Here is a 20,308-nt window from a genome sequence, read left to right as displayed (position 1 = left end):
GTTTTCACATGAGTGGCTTTATTTATCACAACAGGTAATAGCAGTAGACTTTCTCGCAATACAGGGTCACCTTCAATAAATACTGTTAATCGGAGACAGTCAAAAGTTTGTACACAAAGAAGCAGGTAAATCAGACTAGACCATGTGTGGAGGGGGCACCGTACAGGGAATCCTTTATTCATTAGACTGGGGTCGCCTGGGGTCATCTGCCGTCTTACTGTGATTCTTAGTCCTTGCACAAGTGCTGTGTGAACAGGTGGCTGTTTGTTTTAGGCCCCGAGGACTTGTACACACGTGCGCCCTGTGCCCCCCCAGGTGCGGGGTCTAGTTGGCGCCCACGAGGCCCGTCTGACGTACGACGTGACCGCTGACGGGCACTTGTAAATGCGCATAGAGACAACACTGGACAACAGGTCGATGGAGGACGCTCTCGGGGACCACGTGGCCGGTCCCTGCCGTGGAGGACACAGGGGCAGGCCAGGAGGGCCGCGAGGGCCGCCACCGATGCCACGCTGTCCCCTCCCCCACGGAGCGCGGCTGACTCCTCGTGTCCTTCCAGAGCTCCCTGCTGGCGTCGGCACCACCTTCTCACTTCCTCCGGTTGTGTTTTAGGAGCTTCTAGAACCTGATTTTTCCCCGACGGCTCCCATCACGGCTCCTTGGCAGGCCGAGGTGTCACAGATGCCGGGGGTCCCCTGAGCACCGACAGCACCGGGGAGGCCAGGATCGCCTGGAGGCCCGGGCTCGCCGTGGGCCCCATCTCGGCCGTCTTTGCTAACGCCAGGCACGCCTTGCGGCCCTTGGGACGGAGCGGGAAGGTGAGTGTAGATGTAAGAATAGAACATCCATTCAGCCTGCCACCCCCAGCCCTTCTGTGTAGGGGCGTATTCTGCGCTCTGGAAGGGCGGAGGGGAGGAGAGACCATGTGGGGAGAGGAGCGACGGCAGAGGACGAGGTGGGGGGATGTGGAGGCCAGGGGCCTGTCCCGAGTGTAGCGGCTCGGGCCCGAGCAGAGCTCATGGGAGCCGAGGGAAGAGAGCGTCTCCTGGGAGCTGGGGGGGCTGTTGGGGGGGGGGTGCGGAGTTGCTTGGTGAGCGGGGCCAGAGGTGATTGTGGGCATGGCCTGCATGTGATCCCGGGGGGGGCCCCCACCTCGGGGGACAGGCCTCCTGAGCAGGGGGAGGCAGGGTGGGTCAGCTGAGGAGGGGCTGGGAGCGTGGGTGCAGCCTGGAGGGCCAGCAGAGGAGAGGGTTTCTGGGCGCTCGGAGAGGACTGGAGCAGGGCCTCTGCTCCGCCCAGGGTGCGGGGGTGCGTGGAAGACCGCAAGGTGACTCGTGTGTTCTGTGAGGGACGGACCGCAGGGGGCAGGGGCTGGTCCTCTGTCTCCACAAAGCGTTTGTATTGGACACCAAACATTCAGGGTACATGTGGCTAATTCAGAGGGAATTAGGGAATTCTGCTGGACTGAACTGACCTAGACGCTAGACTGCTTTCACCGAATAGAACTTAACTGAACCTACGGGGAGAGATCCTCCTGACTCTGTTCTCACTCAAACTTGTACAAAGTCATTCAGGCGGTTCCTGACCGTTCCTGACCATCTGAGAGGACTTTGCCAAGAGAAGACGTCGTGATACATGTTCACCACCCACAGGCGGCCCCAGGTCAAGCCACAGCGCGTTGGGAAAGCGGCTGGTGACGGGCACCTACCTTGTAGCCCCTGGTCTCCGTCCGGCCCGTCCAGACCCACGCCCACCGAGCCTTTGTCTCCTCTGTCTCCCGAAGCCCCTGTGGGGAAGCACCGGACACGTGAGCACCCGGCTGGGGTTCAAGGAGGGACCACTGGCGCGATGGCATGAGCCCCCACGCCAGCGTGTCACCCGCCTTGTGACGGGCAGGGCGCCCACGTGGTGAGCCTTTTCCTGAAGCGAAGCGCTCTCAGAAAAGTAATCCGAGCGCCAGAACCAGGGAAGGGGATGGAGGCTAGTTGAGAACCGTGTTTTCAAAAGGCTCAAAGGCCTTCAGATCCCTACGTGAAGAAACCCGCTTGGTCTGTTGGTGGAAGACAGCCTTGTGCCGGCGCCGGAGATGCTCAGAGCCCACAGCCATCTCCAAGGCCACGTGAAGCCGGCTGACCGTGGACTTGGGACCGACACCGTGTCTGGGAAGACGTGTCTGTCTCCAGGGCTGAAATTGTTCAGCCTCGAAGTTTCTTAAAAATAAGTGCGGCACCGCTCATTCTGGAATAGCCGGACTTGAGGTATTCAAACTGTGCCTCATCGATGAAGAGAGCAAATCACAGAGTTAAGTTTCCCTCAGAAACGTTTTTAAGCTGTTTTTCAGAAACAGAATTATTTGGTCAATAAATTGGCACGGACTGGAATCCTGAGCTTTAAATCCGGAACTGGGGCCAGGAGGCCGGCCGGCGGGATGCGGGTGGGACACTGAGCAAACTCAGACAGGAAGTGGGTGTCAGAGGCCGTGGGGGAAAAGCTCAGTGGCCGGGAGTTCACAGTTGTGTTAGCCGCGTGGCCCGTCCGTGGGCCCGAGCATCCGGCTGCTGCCGGCTCAGCGGGGACCTGGACAGGGCCAGCGCCTGGCATCAGCGACAGGGCGCACCCGTGAGGTCCTCTAGTTTCTAAATTATACTTCCCAGCGCTTCAAAGGGAGTTCTGTATAACTTCTGCCTTTTGCAAGAGAAATGTTCATGAATGTCAGTTTTTCTGAAGGCATACGCCGTTACGTGTAAATGGGCTCCTGTTTGTTTATCCCTCGTATTTTTGTCTACCCCTCCTCCCCCAAATGCTGTTCTGACGGTATTTGCGGTGCCCGGGGGGATGATGTGCAGGGGACGGCGGGCAGCCGACTCACCTCTGGGCCCCGGGTCTCCCAGCTCTCCGGTGGGACCACGGTATCCAGGGGGCCCTCGGGCACCAGGGTGGCCGATGGAGCCCGGCGGTCCCGGGGGGCCTGGGGGCCCAGCTGGACCAGGCCGACCTGCGGATCCAGGCGCTAAAGGCTTCCTCAGGTGAGCAGCTAACTGTGCAATTTGTTCTTTGGGAAAACAAAGATGCAAGCATTTATTCGAGGAGGATTAGCAAAAGCGTTCTGTGCAAGGCGGAAAAGATCGAGCCGCCCCTAACGCACTTCGGGGCATGGAACGGAAGTACTGCTACGTTTCTCCCATGTGCCAAGGAGGGAGTCACAGGCCCAAGAGGAGGTGCTCATTTGGGGGGAGCTCCTTACAAATCCTGTGAATCAAAGTGGCCAAGAGATAGATGGCCACTTAGTAAAGGCTGGAAGGGTGCAGGTCTCGGTCCCTGCTGATGGTTTCACAGACATCTAGAACCCCCACCGTGCCCCCCGCCTGTGTTACAGCCTGGGGGGGAGGGAGACCCCCCCCCCACTGCCCCGGGTAGGGAAGAGGTGGAGGAGGCTGGGGTGTGGGTGGCCCGAGGTGTGCAGGGGTGCAGAGCACTCACCACTGAGCATCCCTCCGCACAGCTCCCTGATGTGCTGCTCGCTGGCTTCCCGCCCCTGAAATTCACCCCGTAAGTCCATCAGCAGACTGCGGGCAGGCTGGCACCCTTAGGGGTGCCCCCCGCCCTGCCATCAGTCTCAGAAAAGTGACCGATGCCGACGAACACTGCCCTCAACAAAGGAAAAGACGTACTGGGACTCCGGGTTTCCCGGTGATGCCAGGCACGCCTTGTACCCCCGGGAAGCCCATGGGGCCGGGCGGGCCTGGGAGGCCCTCGACACCGCTGGTGCCATTGGGACCCTGGATGCCCTTCGGGCCCAGCTCCCCTCGACTGCCGGCCTAGAGGAAAAGGGGCCGAGGTGGGTCGGAGGCGAGCAGTGCCCAGCAGCTGCCGCCCCCCACACCCCGCAGGCTGGCCTGGCGTTTCCTTGGGCTTTGTTGTTGGGACGGCTGGTGGCCACTCACCTCTCCTTTGGGTCCGACCGGACCACCGGGACCCTGCGAGAGAGCAGTTGTTTGGCCGTTAGTCGGGTGGGCGTTCGCTACCAAAGAGCCAGGCTAGCGCAGGGGGGTTGGGGAGGGTGGGAAACCGCCAAGAAACCACCCTCTGACTGCTTCCGGACGTGGAGTGGCGACCCCCTTGTACTCTCCTGGGTGCAGTTTTTATCTCGCTGGGACTGTGTTTTATGCACGGATGTTGTTGTGACTTATTTTCCTAAAGAGTGTTTTCAGTAACTGTTCAGCATGTTTTGTGACACGTGTTTACTTTGTTCCTTGTCTCCGTCATCATCGTTCTAATAAATAACGGATGTCTGAACATCTCTGTGCCTACAGTCCCCTTCAGCTGCGTCCTCAGCGACGTGGTCCCAGCCAGAGGGGCTCCCCAGCGGGCAGGCACTGCTGCCCCCATCAGATTAACGGCCGGGGCCGGGGTCCCGCTGGTCAAGGCTGTTCAGGAATTTGCCAGAAGAACCTGCGCACACGCAGTCCTGAGATTGTCTTGGCCACAGTCCTGGGGCCCTCGGCCCGCAGCCTCGGCCTCCCCGGGGCTTCCCACGCTCCCTGGATCTGCAGACTGGCCCTCATCCCCGACGGGGACTCCTTCATTCTCAGCTGCTGATAAAAGTGAGGCCGACTTAATCGCACTCACCAGCTCTCCTTTGTCCCCAGGGAGGCCATCCGAGCCTGCAGCGCCCTGCAACAACACGCCCCAGGTCAGAGCGCTGACCCCGCCTCGAGCTGTTCTCAAAGCTCAGGCGCTGGTCCCCGGAGCCCCAGGCCCAGGGTGGGGACCTGGCAGGGACTGGCAGGATGCACTGAGCCTTTCTTGCCAAGCAGAATCTTGGGGGGCTGTAGATCGTTCTAGGTCCTCGACCAATACAAAGAGGGCCTGGGGCCACCGGAGGTCACGGGCCCAGCCCCGGAGCCTTTCCCGAGAGAATGTACCTTCTACAAACAGGCCTGGGGCCCAGACTCCCCCGCTACAAGGCCCCATTCCCAGGTCAGCGGGAACACACCCTCCCTGTAAGTGGGGCTGGGTGTCCAGACGCCCCCCCCCCCCCCCCCCCCCCCCCCGCCAGCTCAGAGTTCAAGAGGGAGAGTAGGAAATGAAGGAGGGAGAGAAACGGAAGAACAGACCTGACCCCTGGGCGCCCACTCACCTGGTCTCCCTTAGGGCCGGCGGCTCCTCCCGGGCCCTGGCACAGAGAAGGTGAGCGTTAGAGGGGGTTCGGGAGTCCCTGAGGCGGCCCCCACCAAGCTGCGGGGGCACAGGGCTCACGGGAAGCAGGCCCTCCCCAGGCGTGCTCCCGGTCCGCCGCAGCGTCGTGTGCGTGCCCGTCTCAGATCTTCCTAAAGAACTGTCGTCTTAGGATCTCCGGAGCATCGCACCAAGGGTGCCGTGACTGTTTCACAGGCCTCCTCAAATCTGGTATCGCTCCCAGTACCACGGGCTGCACACGGGTCATTTCCCGCGTGGAACTGCTGAGTCAAAGAGCTGAAAGCTCGTATTCGCCACCTTCCCGGCCAATTGTGAGACTAGGGACATGTCTGGGAACTGCAGGATCGCCCCGAAAACATGGAAATAAAAATTGTCCATTTGCTCAAATAGCAGGAGTGAGAACTTGCCCAAGGGGCAGACATGTGGCCGCCCTGGAGATGAGGAGGGGGAATTCAGGAACCACGGGGCAGGCACGGCCCCCAGCCACATCTCAGAGGCCCCAGTGCCTGGGATTTCCTGCCTGGTCTGGGCCACAGGCCAGGGGGTTCCATGCACCCCCGCCCCCCCCCCCCCCCCCCCGGGATGAAGGGACGTCTGGGCCTCCCCACCCGCGGTGAAGTCTGGCAGCAAGCGCGCGGCCGTCGCCGTGGGGCCCTGAGCGGGCCTCTGAGCCGGGCTCCGTGCTGCCCGAAGGTCCCTGGACGACAGGGACCCCACAGCGAGCTTACTGACTGTCACAAGACCACCAGGAAAGTTAGAAGCAGTGAGAGCAGTGCTTAGAGTCGTGCTTTTCACACTTATTTAGTGTGTCAAGCAGTCCTCAGCTAAAGACCAACAGATGATGCTAGGGGCCCTCCCCTCGGCTCCACGTCCACCACCCTGAGCCTGGAGCACCTGACTGGGGCCGCTGGCAGTGTGTGTCCACCAGGTAGGGGCTGGGGAGAGTAGGAAGGAAGAGGGGAGGGGGAGAGTAGGAAGGAAGAGGGGAGGGGAAGAGGGGAGGGGGGAGAGGGGGAAGAGGGGGAGAGGGGGAGGGGAAGAGGGGAAGAGGGGAAGGGGAAGGGGAAGAGGGGACGGGGAAGAGGGGAAGGGGAAGAGGGCAGAGAGGGGAAGGGGAAGAGGGAGGAGAGGGGAAGGGGAGGGGGGAGGAGAGGGGAAGGGGAGGGGGAAGAGGGGAGGGGGAGGGGGAAGAGGGGAGAGGGAAGAGGGGAGGGGAGGGGAAAGGGGAGGGGAGGGGGAAGAGGGGGAGGGGGAAGAGGGGAGGGGAAGAGGGGAGGGGAGGAGGAAGAGGGGGAAGAGGGGAGGGGAAGAGGGGAGGGGAAGAGGGGAGGGGAGGGAGGGAGGGGGAGGGGGGAAAAGGGGGAGGGGGAAGAGGGGGAAGAGGGGAGGGGAGGGGGCAGGCTGAGACAGCCACTCACCCGGTCACCAGTGCCACCGCGGAGGCCCTGGGGGCCCGGCAGGCCAGGGTCGCCCATGCTGCCCTTCTGGCCCTACAGACAAGGACCCAGCTGGTCAGCACCCACGCAGGAGCCCAGGGGGAGCCCACCCCCCGCCCAGCAGGCCCCCCTCGGCTCATTGGACCTAAACCTCACCCACCTGGAAGCCTCGGACTCCAGGGGCTCCAGGAGGGCCTTGCGGGCCCAGAGCCCCCTGAAAGAGAGAAGGACGGAGTGAGTCCCGCTCTGCTTGCCCCGGGGACGCCGGGCAAACCCAGGAGTCGGTCCCCAGCCATCAGGCCCAACAGAGGTGGGGGGCCTGGTGGGGGGCAGCTGGGGGGTTGTAGAGATCAGGCTCGCCCTCAGATCCCACACATCAGTCTTGGGAGCCAGGCACCCACAGCTGGGGCTGCCCAGGGCCCCGGGGCTGGTGTCCTCATGACTCGTCTGTCCATCTCTGGAGGGGACGGGAGGAGTGGGCAGCTCCCACTGCCCCGTGTGGAGCCCGAGGCCAGGCTGCTGTCCTCGGCCAGGCGTGGTGACTTAGTCCCTCGGCACAGAGGTCTCAAGCACGGAACAGCTGGGCCTGGCCCTCACCATCTCTCAGCTTTTACAGGGTCAGCCCACGGATGCGTCCCAAACGCCTCCCCAGCCCGCAGAGACCCGGTCACACGGTGATGCCCCCGTGCCCTTCCCCTGGGCCACACGGCACCCGCTCACTCACCGCCGAGCCCCTGTGGCCAGCCTCACCACGCTCCCCAGGCACACCAACGTCTCCCTGCACGAGGAGAAGGGGAGTGTGGGTGGGGTCCGCGGACGTGGGGGGCGGGGGGGCGGGGGGGCGGGGAAGGTGGGGACACTTACTGGGATGCCAGGCTCTCCTGAGGGGCCGGCCTCCCCCAGCTCTCCAGCTCGGCCCTGCACAGGACGGGAGAGCCCTGAGTGCCCACACGGCCCCTCCGTCTAGGCCTGGGCGCTGCCCCTACCCCCGCCCCAGGACAAAGAAGCCACGTACCAGTTCTCCCTTCTCGCCCTTGGACCCTGCTCGTCCCGGGAGGCCCTGCGCAAGTCAGAGGTCAGGGCTGAGCACACCCAAAGGGGGCACCTCCCCCTGCGCAAGCCCCCACTCAGGGACCCCGGGGAGAGGACCCCCACCCCAGGAGCACCGAAGGAAGCCCCGTGCCCTCACCGGCAGCCCGTTGGGACCCTTCTCTCCTAAGGCACCGTTACGACCAGACTCTCCCTGCGGAGGATCGGGGGACAGGCTGCTGAGGCCCGGGAGGCCGAACTCCCGCAGACCCCCTGCCCTGTAGGCCACCGGCCCAACACCAACCTTCTCGCCGTCCAGTCCCGGCACGCCATCCCGGCCGTCCTTACCTGGAATACCCTGGGGACAGGGGACGGCATGAGGCCCAGCGGGCCCCTCCTTAGCCCTTCCTCCCCAGGCCCCGCGCCGTATCTGCGGTCACACAGCCCAGCGGCCACACGGTGACCCGGGCTGCCCTCAGACTCTGCAGCTGAAGCCACTGGTGCTCAGCTGTGAAGGGCCCGTCATTCCACGCGCTGTCCCCCACCTGCCCGCAGGGACGCTGCCCCGTGGCCTGTGTCACAGGTGAGGGAACAGGCTGGGGAGCCAGCAGGAGAGCACACGGCCTCCCTCAGGTCCCTCCGTTCGTCCTGCTTTCCCAGGGGACGAGGCCAGAGGAGCCCACGGGGGGCCCCGTCCTCGAGGGGTGGGTCAGGAGGGGACGGGAGGGAGTACGGGTCCAGGCTGAGAGCAGGATGAAGGGACACAGGTGCCCCAGGGCCCTCAGATCCCTTCTGGTTCCACGGCCCCCGGAAGGCAGAGGAACTCAAGACCCTCCACCTGTGTGTGGCACGCGTGGCCCCGTGCAGATTCAGGGGGCCGACGGGGGGCCCCATGCAGGCCGGGGGCACCCCACAGGTGAAGGAGAAGGATTCTCCGGGGTCAGGGGGGGCAGTTGCAGGTGACGGAAGCCATCAGGGCAGCAGCGGCCTGCTTGCCCAGCACCCGGGCAGCTGTGGGTACTCACCGGCTCTCCGCCCGGCCCCGCCACCCCAGGGACTCCTTTGGGACCAGGTCTGCCCTGAAAGACACACAAGCCACTGCATTTGGGGGGACCTTGAGGGATGCTCCTCGCGGATGATGCCCCTCGTTCCCATGCACGCTTGGGCCAGGGACGCTGGACTCCGGGTGTGTGCTCAGGGCTGGGGGACAGCTTCGTTGGCCCATCCCAACACCAGGGGAAAGGCTTGTCAAGCTGGGACCTAGCTTAGCATCCTGTGGCCACTAGGCTCAGTCCAGGGCACGACGAGGCCGGTTTGAAGGTGACCACAGGCAAATGACAGCTTGGGGACAGTCACCCCAGTTGCTTGATCATCTCTCAGCTTATGTTCACTCGCTCAACCCGAGAGACATTTTCTCTGTTATTCCATTTCATAGCCAGACAACCCTGGCCCGAGGTCTGGCACGGCCCAGGGCGTCCAGCTCGATGTGCGTCAGCTGCCGCCAGACACGAGCTTGTTAGAGCCCCCAGGAGACCTGCCTGGGACCCCCGCGGGCCAGGCCCAGCTGCTGTCCACTGATGTACCCCCCAGGAAAGGGCAGGCCCCCACCCCTGGCACGTGCCAACTAGGTGTCCCCCCCCACCCCGATCAGGTTCTTTGGAGGAAGGACCCAGAGAAGCAAGGTTCTCTTACTTACAAGGTCACCCTTGGGGCCGCGGAAACCCTCTGGGCCCCTCTCGCCTCTGTCACCCTGAAATGACAGTGGGGGGTGGGGGGTGGGGGACCGTACAGAAAGTTAACAACTCGAGAAGGTGGGATAGCTGGACTGATGTGAGACTGGCCAGGCTTAGCGCTAGAAGTGCTCAGAGGCAGTGGGACTGATGCTGCTGAGGGTCACAGAGGCCAGGGGTGCTGACCGTACCCCACGCATGTCCAGAGAGAATACCGATCTCCCACCAAAAACAGGGTCTTCTGGTAAACTCAACCCACCCCTCCAGGTGTGTCCCCCCCCGAGGTGTGCCCACGGCCACCTGCTCGGGTGTGTCCCCCCAGGTGTGCCCACGGCCACCTGCTCAGGTGTGTCCCCCCAGGTGTGCCCATGGCCACCTGCTCGGGTGTGTCCCCCCCAGGTGTGCCCACGGCCACCTGCTCGGGTGTGTCCCCCCCAGATGTGCCCACGGCCACCTGCCTGGGTGTGTCCCCCCAGGTGTGCCCACGGCCACCTGCTCGGGTGTGTCCCCCCAGATGTGCCCATGGCCACCTGCTCGGGTGTGTCCCCCCCAGGTGTGCCCACGGCCACCTGCTCGGGTGTGCCCAGGGTGTACGTGCCCATGAGAGGACTCTCTCGGGTGTGTCCCCCCCCAGGTGGGCCCACGGCCACCTGGGAAGGGCCAGCACAGCGCAGCCCAGTGGGACTGGGGGAGGCACCTGAGTGAGGAGGAGGGAAGGGGACAGAGAGCCTAGGCCTGCGTAAGCCTGCCCTTCACCCCCAGATGCACACATACCACTTTCCCGGGGGCTCCTGGGATCCCTGGTGGCCCTCGGAATCCAATGGGACCCTGTGAAGGAGAGGGGGTGTCTGGCCAACATCCCTCAGGGGACCTGGCTTCATCCAGAGAGGACATGCCTCCAGCAGCCCCAACCAAACACCCCCCACCCAGCAGGCCCCTCCCCATTGGCCACCCAGTGGTCCCAAACCCTCCCTCCTTCCCCATTTTCCAGGGCCTCTCTGGCTCCCCACCAGCCCTCCCCATCTGGAGGTGGCCTCCCGCAATGGCCTGGGCCGATCTGGGGCTGGCAGACTTACCCTATCTCCTGGGGGTCCAGCCGGCCCTGGCAGGCCTCGAAGTCCCCGAGACCCCTGTGAGGAGAAAGCTGGAAAGGCAGGGCCTGGGCCAGCAGCCCGCCTCCCCCCCAGGACTGCACACCCCCTGGGAGCCACTGAGGGACCCACAGTCTTCCCTAGAAGCACCTGACCTTAGGCCAGGCCCTGGAGGGGGACGGAGAAGGGGCCACAGGCCCAGGAGGGGGAAGGGGCCACAGGCCCTGGGACTTGCAGCCTGGCAGAGGCAGGACCCTGGCCCGGTACCCCGCGGCAGGTACCTGCTAGACCATCCCCTGCAGCCCTATGCAGTCCAAGGGGCTCCGATCCCACCTCCTCATCCCTGTCCAGCCCCTCCCCGTCCTCACCTGTAGCCCCACAGTGCCTGGGATGCCAGCAGGCCCAGGGGGGCCAGGATCACCCTGCAATGGAGGTAAAGGGGTGTGAGCTGGGTCAGCCCGAGCTCTCTCTGAGCCCACTGGTCCCCCCACCTGAGCCCATGCAGCTGGGGCCATTGCCCTATTCATAGCCGAGCCTCTGAGGCTGAGGGGTACCGGCCCTCCTCTAGAGAGGGAGGCTCCCAGTCTTTCCCAGAATCCTCTGCCTGCTGGCGTGGGTCCTTCTGTCAGCCTACCTGAAGCCTGTGCGTGAGGACAAACATATCCTCCACGGGCAGTGGCCACAGGGGGAGTGGGGTGGTGGGGCCTCCAGGAGACACTTCTCCGGCCACCAGGGGGGCCCACCTGAGCTCAGGGAACATCACGTGAGACCAGGCAGGTGGCGGTCTGTCCAGAGACCCTGCCCCAGATCAGCTGGCTCTGACCAGCCAGGCCCCTCAGAGGTCGCGTGCATAGCGTGTCCCAGATGCAGCCAGTGCTCCCTCACCCCCCCCACCACCTGTGGGGCCCCAGCCGTCCCACCCCAGCCGAGCACCCATCCCTCCTGCCAACACCCCCCAGAGCCCGTGTTCACCTTCTCACCGTCCTTGCCGACCTCTCCTTGCTCCCCTTTGTAGCCGGGGGGCCCCTGAAAGCCAGAGGTGAGCGACGAGTCACAGCCTGTCCCCAGCAGCCCTGAATAGAGGCCTGCACGGCCACCAGCCCAGGTGGGGAAACTGAGGCCTGGTCAAGAGGGGCGGGGCCTCCCAGTCCTGGTGGCCACAGCAGTGCCCAGCGGTTACCACTGTGGAACGGGGGATGGGGCCAGAGCGGGGCCTCCAGGCTGGGCTGGAAGCCAGCCCTCCTTTCTTCCTGCAACAACCAGGGCAGACTTTCTGGACCCTCGTGTCCCCCCAACTCCCCTCTAGATCTCGAGGCCCAAGTTGGACCAGGCTGCCTCCTCCTGTGGGGCGTGGAGGGGGCTCAGCCACCCTGTGGCCGCTGCTCACCTTGAACCCTGGCATTCCTGGGGGACCGGGAGGGCCTGGTGGGCAGATGGCCGGGCACTGTTGGAGGACAGAGTGGTCAGAGCCCCCCGGACAGCCCGGGACCTGGCAGAGTTCAGCAGCCAGGGGCCCTGAGATGGGCCCTTCCACCAAGCGAAGGGGACCTCGGGCCACACCAGGGCCTCCTGGGACCCCAGACACGGCCTCATCGGCGCGGCTGTGGGGTGCAGGGAGGCGTTGCACGGAGCCAGCCCTCGGCTGCCTGGCCTCTCACGGCCTCCTGCTCAGAGCCGGCTCCCCTTTCTCAGCAGACATTTAGCAACGGTGGCTGCTGGCTTCCCAGGGGGCCTGCGGCCAATTTCAAGCTGGGCTTCTCCTCAGGGCACAGATGTGCTTTAGGACAGGTGTCCTGCAGGTGCAGACGGGATGCTCCACGCCCAGCGGCGTGGTGAAACCCAAGGGACCGCACTGGGTTTTCTGGATCATTCCACAGCTAATCTGGCACAGAGCGAGGGCCATCCGTCTCCGCCCTCGCCACTCCTGCCTGGCCCGTGGCCAGGGGCCCAGCCCTTCTCCTGATCCTGGAAGATCCCTAAACCCTCCCTCTGGGACACCAACGGGTCCAGCACTCTGGACCCGGGGTGGGGCTGGCCTCCCTCAGGAGCGCGAGACCTCTGCACGCCCGCTGGAGGCTGGCCCTGCCGGGAACGGCCGCACACCGCGGAGAAAGCCCTGGGGCCACCCAGACGTTGCTCGTCTCTTTCCAGGGGTGACAAAGCTCAAAGACAAGAGAAAAGCGAGTCCCAGACACTAGTCCAGAGCCTTCTGTGCGGCCTGCGCCACCAGAGCAGCAGACACTGGCCACGTGTGGCTGAGCGCTCAGAACGTGGCCACACCACGGAGGGGCCGGCCAGCTCCATCGCGCTCAGCTCAGATCGGCGCTGCTGCACGCGGCCAGGGCGCGGGGCGGCTGTGCCCAGAGCTGGTGCCACGGGCACGGGCCCCCATCCCTGCCCTCCTGCGGGTGGGGACAGGCCACTCTCCACATGGGTCCCCGAGGAGGTGGGTGGGGCACCCCAGCCCCCTTCACAAATGGCTGCAAGTGCCTACCTGGAGGTCAGTGACGCCTTCAGGGAGGACCCCTGGGTGACCCTGGAACACAAAGACAGCTGACTTTGAGGCTGCCCTCCCCCTCCCTCCCTGCCACCTGCCCCTACAGGCCTGCCAGGGGGCTCAGGCCCTGCCTCCCCTGCGGTGGCCTGTTCTGGGCACCAACAAGGACGGAGACCGCTGCCTTTGGGGCAGAGTGGTCACCGGCCCGAGCCCCGCCCCTCCCCACGTCAGCTGACCCAGCCGCTGCCGGGGCCCTGGGCTCTGTGCACGTCTGGGAAGTGGACGGGAGTGCACATGGGCGTGGGTTCGGGGCAGGGGGCCCTGGGGGACGGGAAAGTCAAGCCCACCATGCCTGGCACTTCCCCGAGCAGTCTGGCGCCCCCTGTCCCATACTTACCGGGGGTCCAGGAGGTCCCGGAGGGCCGGGGAGGCCTGGTAGTCCAGAGGGTCCCTGGGGGCAGATTATGACGTTAGGTGGAGCAGGACCAGCCTCCACCTAAGGGGAGGTGACCAGCTACTTCCAGAGAGAAACCTCCCTCCCCTGTGCCCTTATGGGGACGCCTCACTCTGCCTGCCTCCCCCCGCCCTGACTGGTGCTGGTGTCCACGGTGCCTCCTGAGGCCTAGTCTATCCTCATCCCTGAGGGTCAATCAGGGCGTCTATCAAGGCCACCAAGAAAGGAAAGGGGGGAGGGATGGGTGGGGGAGGGGGAGGAGGGGGGAAGGAGAAAAGGGGGGCGGAGCCCTTGTGGTTGGATTGGGGGTGTCCTGACAGGCAGGGCCCTGCTCTGAGCAGTGGGGGAAGGTCAGGGGCAGCCACTCACCGGGGGGCCCCGGAGGCCCATTCCACCTGGGACACCACTCTCTCCTGCCTCTCCCTGGGGGTGGGGGGATAAGGGAGTGAGACCCGGGGGTCTGTACCCACAGAGCTCTGAGGACCCTACACAGTGCTGGTTTGCCCTCTCTGAAGGGACAGCAACCCCGGGCAGCGGGTCAGGTGGCTGCCCCTGAGGAGGCCCGCCCCGCCCCGGTGTGGGACCCGGCAGCCAGCTTGGCTCTGAGTGTGGTGGGTATGCTGGGACGGGGGCCACGAGCGTGGTCAGTACTCACGGGGGGTCCGGGGAGGCCTTTGCCCTGCAATGCCAAGCACCGGATCAGAACTCGCCAGGGACAGGATAGGTTTGCCTGCCACCCCACCCCTTCCCCAAGATAGGTGGGGCGCAGGGGGGAAGCACCTCAGGGGGTGAGCGCCGGGTGCAGGAGACCCTCCCTGGGGGAGAGAGGACACGGCCCAGGAGCCAGCCCGGCAGGCAAGGGGGCTGGGCAGTGCCTCCCAGGGCTCCCGGAGGGCCGCCCCAGCCTGGGCAGTCCCGCTGTGGGAGGACACGGTACTTACCCCCAGCCCGGGAGGCCCCGGGGGTCCCAGACTTCCCTGCAGGAGGAAACCAGGTGTCAGGAGCGGGCTGGGCCCAGGCTCCCAGGCCTCTGAGAGCAAACCTGTTCCCCTCCCCCACTCTGGAGAGGGGGGATTCTCCGTTTTACAGAAGACTGAGGCCCAGGGGGGACCCCGGATGCCCCAGTGGCCCGGGACAGGTCTTCTGCCAACAATCGTGCTGAGGAAAATCCAGACTCTGTTGGAAGTGGACGCAGAAAGCAGCACGGAGCGGGCAGGCCAGGCCAGCAGGAAGGCCCAGCGCCAGGCCTCCCTGAGCCCCACAGAAGGGCCGCCACGCTTGGCTCCGGTGACTGAGGGAGCCCGGGACCTGGGCAGCCAGGGCCTCCTGCTCCCTTGTGTCCAGAAGACATGGTCCTGGCACTGAAGGCCCCTGCCCCCCAGGGGCTCCCTACAGAAAGCCTGCAGCTGCCCCCCTCCCCTCTTCCCAGGAGGAGGCAGCACGGAAGGCTGGTCATCCCCCAGCCCGACTGAACGCGAGGACAACCACGACCAGAGGCCAGTGTGGGACGGGCCACCCTGTGCCCACCTGCCTTTCTGCAACCCTCTGCCTCCCCACAGACACGAGCCCAACAGCATGGCCAGTCTGCGGACAGAGCGCGCTCAGCCCTCCCGCCAGCCGGGGACCCCCCGAGCCGAACCCTCACGTGCGGGGCAGCACTGACCCGCTCTCCGGGTGCGCCCTTGGGGCCGGGTGGTCCATCCTGCCCTGTCAGGCCCTGGGGAGAGAGGCAGAGGAGGGCTCAAGGCGCCGCACAGGAGGCCCCGCTGAGGGCACTTTCCTAACTAAAATGGGTCCAGAGGCTGAGGAGGGCCTTGTGTGTGGCCCCCCCGGCTCCGGCCCGCCCGCCGTCCACCTGCAGGGCCCGGGGCTCTGGGGGAGTGAGGAGCTGGGGGGTCCAGCAGGCCGGGGAGCTCATGTCTCAGATCCCTGCTCTGACAGTGGTCCTGGGGCCAGCCTGGGGCTCAGAGGGGCCCGGACAAGGGGCGTCTGGTCCAGGGAAGACGAGCCAGCAGCGTTTTCCCCTCTGCTGTGGGCCGGCTCTGCCCCGGCAGCCGTGGCCAGGCGCTCCAGGGTCTGGGCTCAAGGCCAGCAGAGCCTGCTGGGGGACATCCAGACACTCTGGGGACAGAGCACGCACAGCTGGGAACAGCAACTAAACTTGACTCCAGGGCTCAAACCCCTCCAGGTCCAGGCGCAGAGGGGAGCAGAGGGGCCCAGAAGAGGGGGCTCTCAGGAGGGGGGAGGGGCAGGCACACTCACGTCCACTCCAGGCAGTCCCGGCAGCCCGGCCTCTCCTGGTTTCCCTGGCTTCCCTGGGGCCCCTTTTGGTCCCTGGAGGAAGGGGGCGGGGTGGGCAGCGGGCAGAGGCGTGAGAGCAGGTCGGGCCTAGAGCCTCGGCCTTCACCAATAAGGAAAGGGCTTTCCGGCTGGGGCAGCAGCAACTAGAGATCGGCTCCTGCCCACCAGAGGCCCGGCCCCGCCTGCTCTCCCGCAGACCCCCCGCCACGGGCCCCAGCCACCGCCCTCTCCCGCTGCCCCCCTTACCCAATCACACCTATAGGACATTCACCTGGATGCCTTGCTCACCTGATGCTTTGGCCGCCCCAGCTAAGGGCCAGCGGGTCCCTCTGTGGGACTGCCTGTGTGCCCCCAGGACCCTCAGTTCCCGAGCCTGAGCAGCTCTGGGGAAGCTCACTGTGGCACCTGGCCTGCCTGGCACAAAGACGGCTTCCAAGCCGGACCCCACCCAGAGACACGCTGAATCCCACACACCCCCTCCCACCTGCTTCCTGGCCAGGCCCCTTCTCCGAGGCCTCCAAGGCCTCCCGCCTGGCAGGCAGCAGGGCCCGGTGTGGTGGAAAGGGGCGTCAATGACCCCTCTGTTCTAGGCCCACCCCTCCCCTCACTGGGGCTCGTCACTCACCGGGGACCCAGGCAGACCCGGAGGCCCAACTTCTCCCTGCAGAGGGAAGACACCCACATGTGAGCAGCGTCTCCCGAAAACCCAGGCCTACGAGAGCACCCCCACCTCATCCACATCTAGGGGGACCTCTCCTGTGTGGTCAGGTGCAGAGGCGGGAGCGGGGGAGGGGGGGAGCCAGACGGCTGGGGCTCAGCCCCTCCAGGGCCCACATACCTTTGGAGGGCAGAGGGACACCACCTCCAGAAGCAAAGGGAACGTGTCCCACAGCCCCCCACCCCCACCCCACCAGCCCGAGAAGCTTCAGAAAGCGGGCTGTGGGCACTAAGAGGCCTCCTGCTCCCACCTGATTCAGGGTGGCAGCCTCCCAGACTCGCAGAGGCCCAAGGAGGCACCCCAGCCCCCCCACCCCCCGTGACCACTAGGCCTGACACCCTTTAACCGAGGCTTGCAGGCCAGGTTTTTAAGGGGAGGCCTCCCCAGAAGGAACAACTCAACTTGACTCCCGTCAGCCTGGGAGTCCTGGGGGGCCAGGGGCCCAGCCCTGGTGGGAGGGGCATAGAGGCCCGCCTTGGGCTGTCCTGCCCCTCTCTGCCTCCACCCTGCAGGGCTGTCGCTGAGCACCCTGTGGGTCCGGGTCGGCCAGGGTCGGGGTGGGTAGGAGACTCGGGGCCATCCAGGGCCTGGGGGACTCAGAGGCTCAGGACCAGTCGAGGGGGGGCTCCTGCGGTACATTATGGGTAAGGAGAGGCCTGGAGCAGGCCCCCACCTTTCATGGAGGTGGCTGGATTGGGGGTTCACCCCAGATAGTTCTGGGGGAGGCAGGCTGCAGGATTGGGCCACACTTGACCTGGGACACCCATGGAGGATGCTGTCTCTGGGGCAGAGCCAGCCCCCAAGCACCCCCGAAGCTGGCTCCAGCCCCAAGCAGCCTCCAACGAGACCCACCCAGAGGGACAGGCCCTGCACCTCCACCGCCGTGGCCCCTCTGGGGGCCCAGAGACACACACCTCAGTGCCCACAGTTCTAGTCCAAAGACTACTGTGCAGCGCCCCCCCCCCTGCTCTGGGGGCACAATCCCGGTGGGGTGAACCCTGAGCAGGACCCGTACCCCTTTGCCCCAGTCCTGGGAAGTGGGCATTGGTTTTGTCTCCATCAGGTCTGGGCTCAGGGAAGTTGGGGCCGGACTAGAACGCCACCGAACCCTCTGGGGCCCCTCCCACCCCAACTTACATCAATGCCATCCTTGCCCGGCTTCCCAGGGGGCCCTTGGGGGCCAGGGGGGCCTTGGGGTCCCACTTTCTGAAATGGAGAAACGTCATTATGCAGCTGTGCCATCCCACCCTCACCTGTGGGGCAGGTCCCCCCAGTCAGCCTCGGGTCAGCCCAACAGAGTGTCCCCTCTCTGGGTCGGGAGCGGCGCTGGGGCCTGGCTCCGGGGGCCCCCCGAACCAAGCCTGCCTTAGAGACCCCCCCAGAGCCTGGGGCCAGCAGTATCTGCTGCCTCCATCCTCGGGCCGGGAGGGGCTAGGCCACGGCCCCACGGGAGCCTCAGGGAACAAAGGCGGCATTGTGCCTCTCCGGTGGGGGTGGCGACACTGGCAGCAGCCGACCGGGCCAGGCGAGGACAGGGCACCGTCCTGGGCTCATCCACGACGCGTCTCGGCGTCCGCGGGGGCTCGGCCGGCCACGGGCTTCAGGGCTGCGCCGGCTCTCCAAGCGTCCTCGAGTTCCAGGCTCACTCGCTGGCCCAGGGTGGCTGGGCGGAGGGTGGTCCCTGGGCCGCGCGGCTCAACGCCCCCCTCAGAGCCCCAGACTCCCACCCCGGCCGATCTCCGGTGTGAGCCCAGCACGCCGCTCCAGCCCCGCGCTCACCTGCGCCGCGCTCACCTGCGCCTCGCTCACCTGCGCCGCGCTCAGGGTCACGGCCAGGAGCTGCCCGAGCAGGAACAGCAGTGTGGGGGCTCCGGCCATGGCCGCACTCGCGCTCTGAGCGGCACCAGCGGTGGCCGCCTGGGCTCTGAGCGGCGGGCGGGGCGGGCGGCGGGCTGGACGCCAGTTCCCGCCCCGCCAGCCGGGCACAAGCCCCCCATTCAGCAGGGCCCACCTGGGGCTTCCGCACCGCCCCACGCCTCCCCGCCGAGCCGGCCAGGGGAAAGAAAGAAACCCAGTGGCAGTTTTTTGGCCAGCCTCTGAGTTAAAATTATCCCCGAGACTGATGAGTTACACACATATACCTTTGAGCGAAAAAGAAAGACGCTCTTTTTTCCGCTTGCTCCTCAACCAGGGTATGGAGAGAGGGAACAATCCCACATTGAAGGCTCCTTTGGAGAAGGGGCAGCCTCAGCCCTAGAGACAGGGTGACCTCCCCAGGGTCCTGAGTGGGACTGAGGCTGCCCAATGCCCAGGAAGACCCCAGACCAGGCCCCCTACAACTCTGGCTCCTACTACCCCATCTGGCCATGGGCAAAAGTCTAGGGCCATGCCTGCGAGGCTGGGACACCTCCTATTCCCAGGGTTCTTGCCCCAAACTTTATCCTGAGTGGCCCCTCCATGTCATCCATCGCTGGAAAGGCCAGACTCTTATCCGGCTCTCCCTTCCCCAAGAGAGAGCCAATCGGTAGTGCTGGCTGAGGAAGGTAGCACCACCATGACCACGGGGCCTGAGCAAAGCTGGTGATGGACTCAAACCCCAAGGCTGGTGTTGGCTGTTCCCGTTTCTCACAAGCCTGGGGCAGCTCAGGGCTGCTGGATTTAGGCAAACTCTGCTTCACCCAGGGAAGGCATAGGAACAGCAGGGTGAGGGACAGCACCTGGGGCCAGGGGCCTCCATGGCCACCCTAGGGGACTCTCACAAATCCAGGTCACCGACAGGCCCCCTGAATTTGCAGGATCTCAGCCCCACCCACAGCCAAGTTTCGGAATGTTTAGAATTCCCTGGGAAATGCTGCTTTAAGATTTACAGTATGCTGTATGAACTTCACTTCCTCTCCTTTCTTTCTTCCTTCCTTCCTTCCTTCCACTATTCAAGTGCAACAGTGAGAGGTGGGGAAAGAGTGCAATACAGAGTTCAATCTGTAACTGACTGAACAATTGAGAAAACTCACCACCTTTGGACCTGTCTGTATAGTATATGAGCTTCATTTCTGTGGGTGGGAACTCAGGATTTGTGAGGTGCATGGGTTTACATGGGAACAGTGGGTGGAAAACGAAAGGGATAGAGTGGAGAAGCAAACTGACTCAGTCGAGAACCTCAGCTCACCATCGGGGTAGACTGGCTGCTCACTCCCTCAGATGGGAGGGTGTGTATGAACTCTATCAAGGAAGGCCAAGAGAAGCTCAAAAGCTTCACCCAGCTGGCCTTCACCTGGGTCAAGGGAGTGACCTGGTGCCTGAGATCCGGCTCCACCCTTCGCCCCAAACCTATCCTTCGCTCCACACAGCCCCTGCCCCTGGAGAGCTGCCCCTGCCTCGAAGCTCAGCCACAGTGGCCTAGAGTGGAGGACGACCTCACACCTGGTATCTCCAGGCAGAACCAAAGCATCAGCCCTCTGTTTCGGGCCATCACTCTCTGTGAAGTTTGGGGGTCAGGTGGGCCAGAGCTGCCTGCCAGTCCCTAGGTCCCCCCTGCTGGGCACAGGCGCCCTCCCCTAGGGTTGCTCCAATGGTATTTCCCTCGCACTCCGGGGTTCAAGCTTCTACATCGAACGTGTGCTCCATCATGGTCTAGACAGGATTCTCACCACTAGGGCTTCAGTGGGACCCTGCTGAAGACGCAGTGTTGGATGCCCCACACTCATCTTGGTGCCTTAGTTTCCACTCTGTGGTAGAAACTCCATCACGGAGGCAAACTGGAGTTCAGGCACCTGGGGTCCTTTCCCTTCCAGCAGATCGGGGGTGGGGGTGGGGGTGGGGGAGGTGGGTCAGCAGCATAGCACATACCTGCCCC

General features: G+C 64.8%; 1 protein-coding gene across 1 annotated transcript; it reads right to left on the bottom strand.

Annotated features, from left to right (window-relative positions):
- Window position 1: 1 nt before the first annotated feature.
- Window positions 2–18,358, bottom strand: COL9A3 (collagen type IX alpha 3 chain). The gene is made up of 32 exons (XM_036105387.2): window positions 18,265–18,358; window positions 17,593–17,661; window positions 16,363–16,398; window positions 15,699–15,770; window positions 15,100–15,153; window positions 14,378–14,413; window positions 14,092–14,115; window positions 13,806–13,859; window positions 13,380–13,433; window positions 12,980–13,021; window positions 11,873–11,929; window positions 11,458–11,511; window positions 10,854–10,907; window positions 10,471–10,524; window positions 10,169–10,222; window positions 9,361–9,414; window positions 8,690–8,743; window positions 7,969–8,022; window positions 7,825–7,878; window positions 7,651–7,695; window positions 7,500–7,553; window positions 7,360–7,413; window positions 6,796–6,849; window positions 6,618–6,689; window positions 5,141–5,176; window positions 4,630–4,674; window positions 3,945–3,977; window positions 3,672–3,818; window positions 3,481–3,535; window positions 2,870–3,052; window positions 1,709–1,786; window positions 2–799 (listed from the first exon to the last, which is right to left on the bottom strand). The coding sequence occupies exons 1-32, from the start codon at window positions 18,331–18,333 to the stop codon at window positions 609–611; spliced, it is 2,046 nt and encodes a 681-aa protein (XP_035961280.1). The 5' UTR covers window positions 18,334–18,358; the 3' UTR covers window positions 2–608.
- Between the last annotated feature and the right edge of the window lie 1,950 nt (window positions 18,359–20,308).

Source organism: Halichoerus grypus, chromosome 10, assembly GCF_964656455.1.
Source record: "Halichoerus grypus chromosome 10, mHalGry1.hap1.1, whole genome shotgun sequence".
In the NCBI taxonomy this organism is placed as follows: domain Eukaryota; kingdom Metazoa; phylum Chordata; class Mammalia; order Carnivora; family Phocidae; genus Halichoerus; species Halichoerus grypus.
Note: the sequence above shows the minus strand (reverse complement) of the source record. Positions and strands in the feature narration are given on the sequence as shown.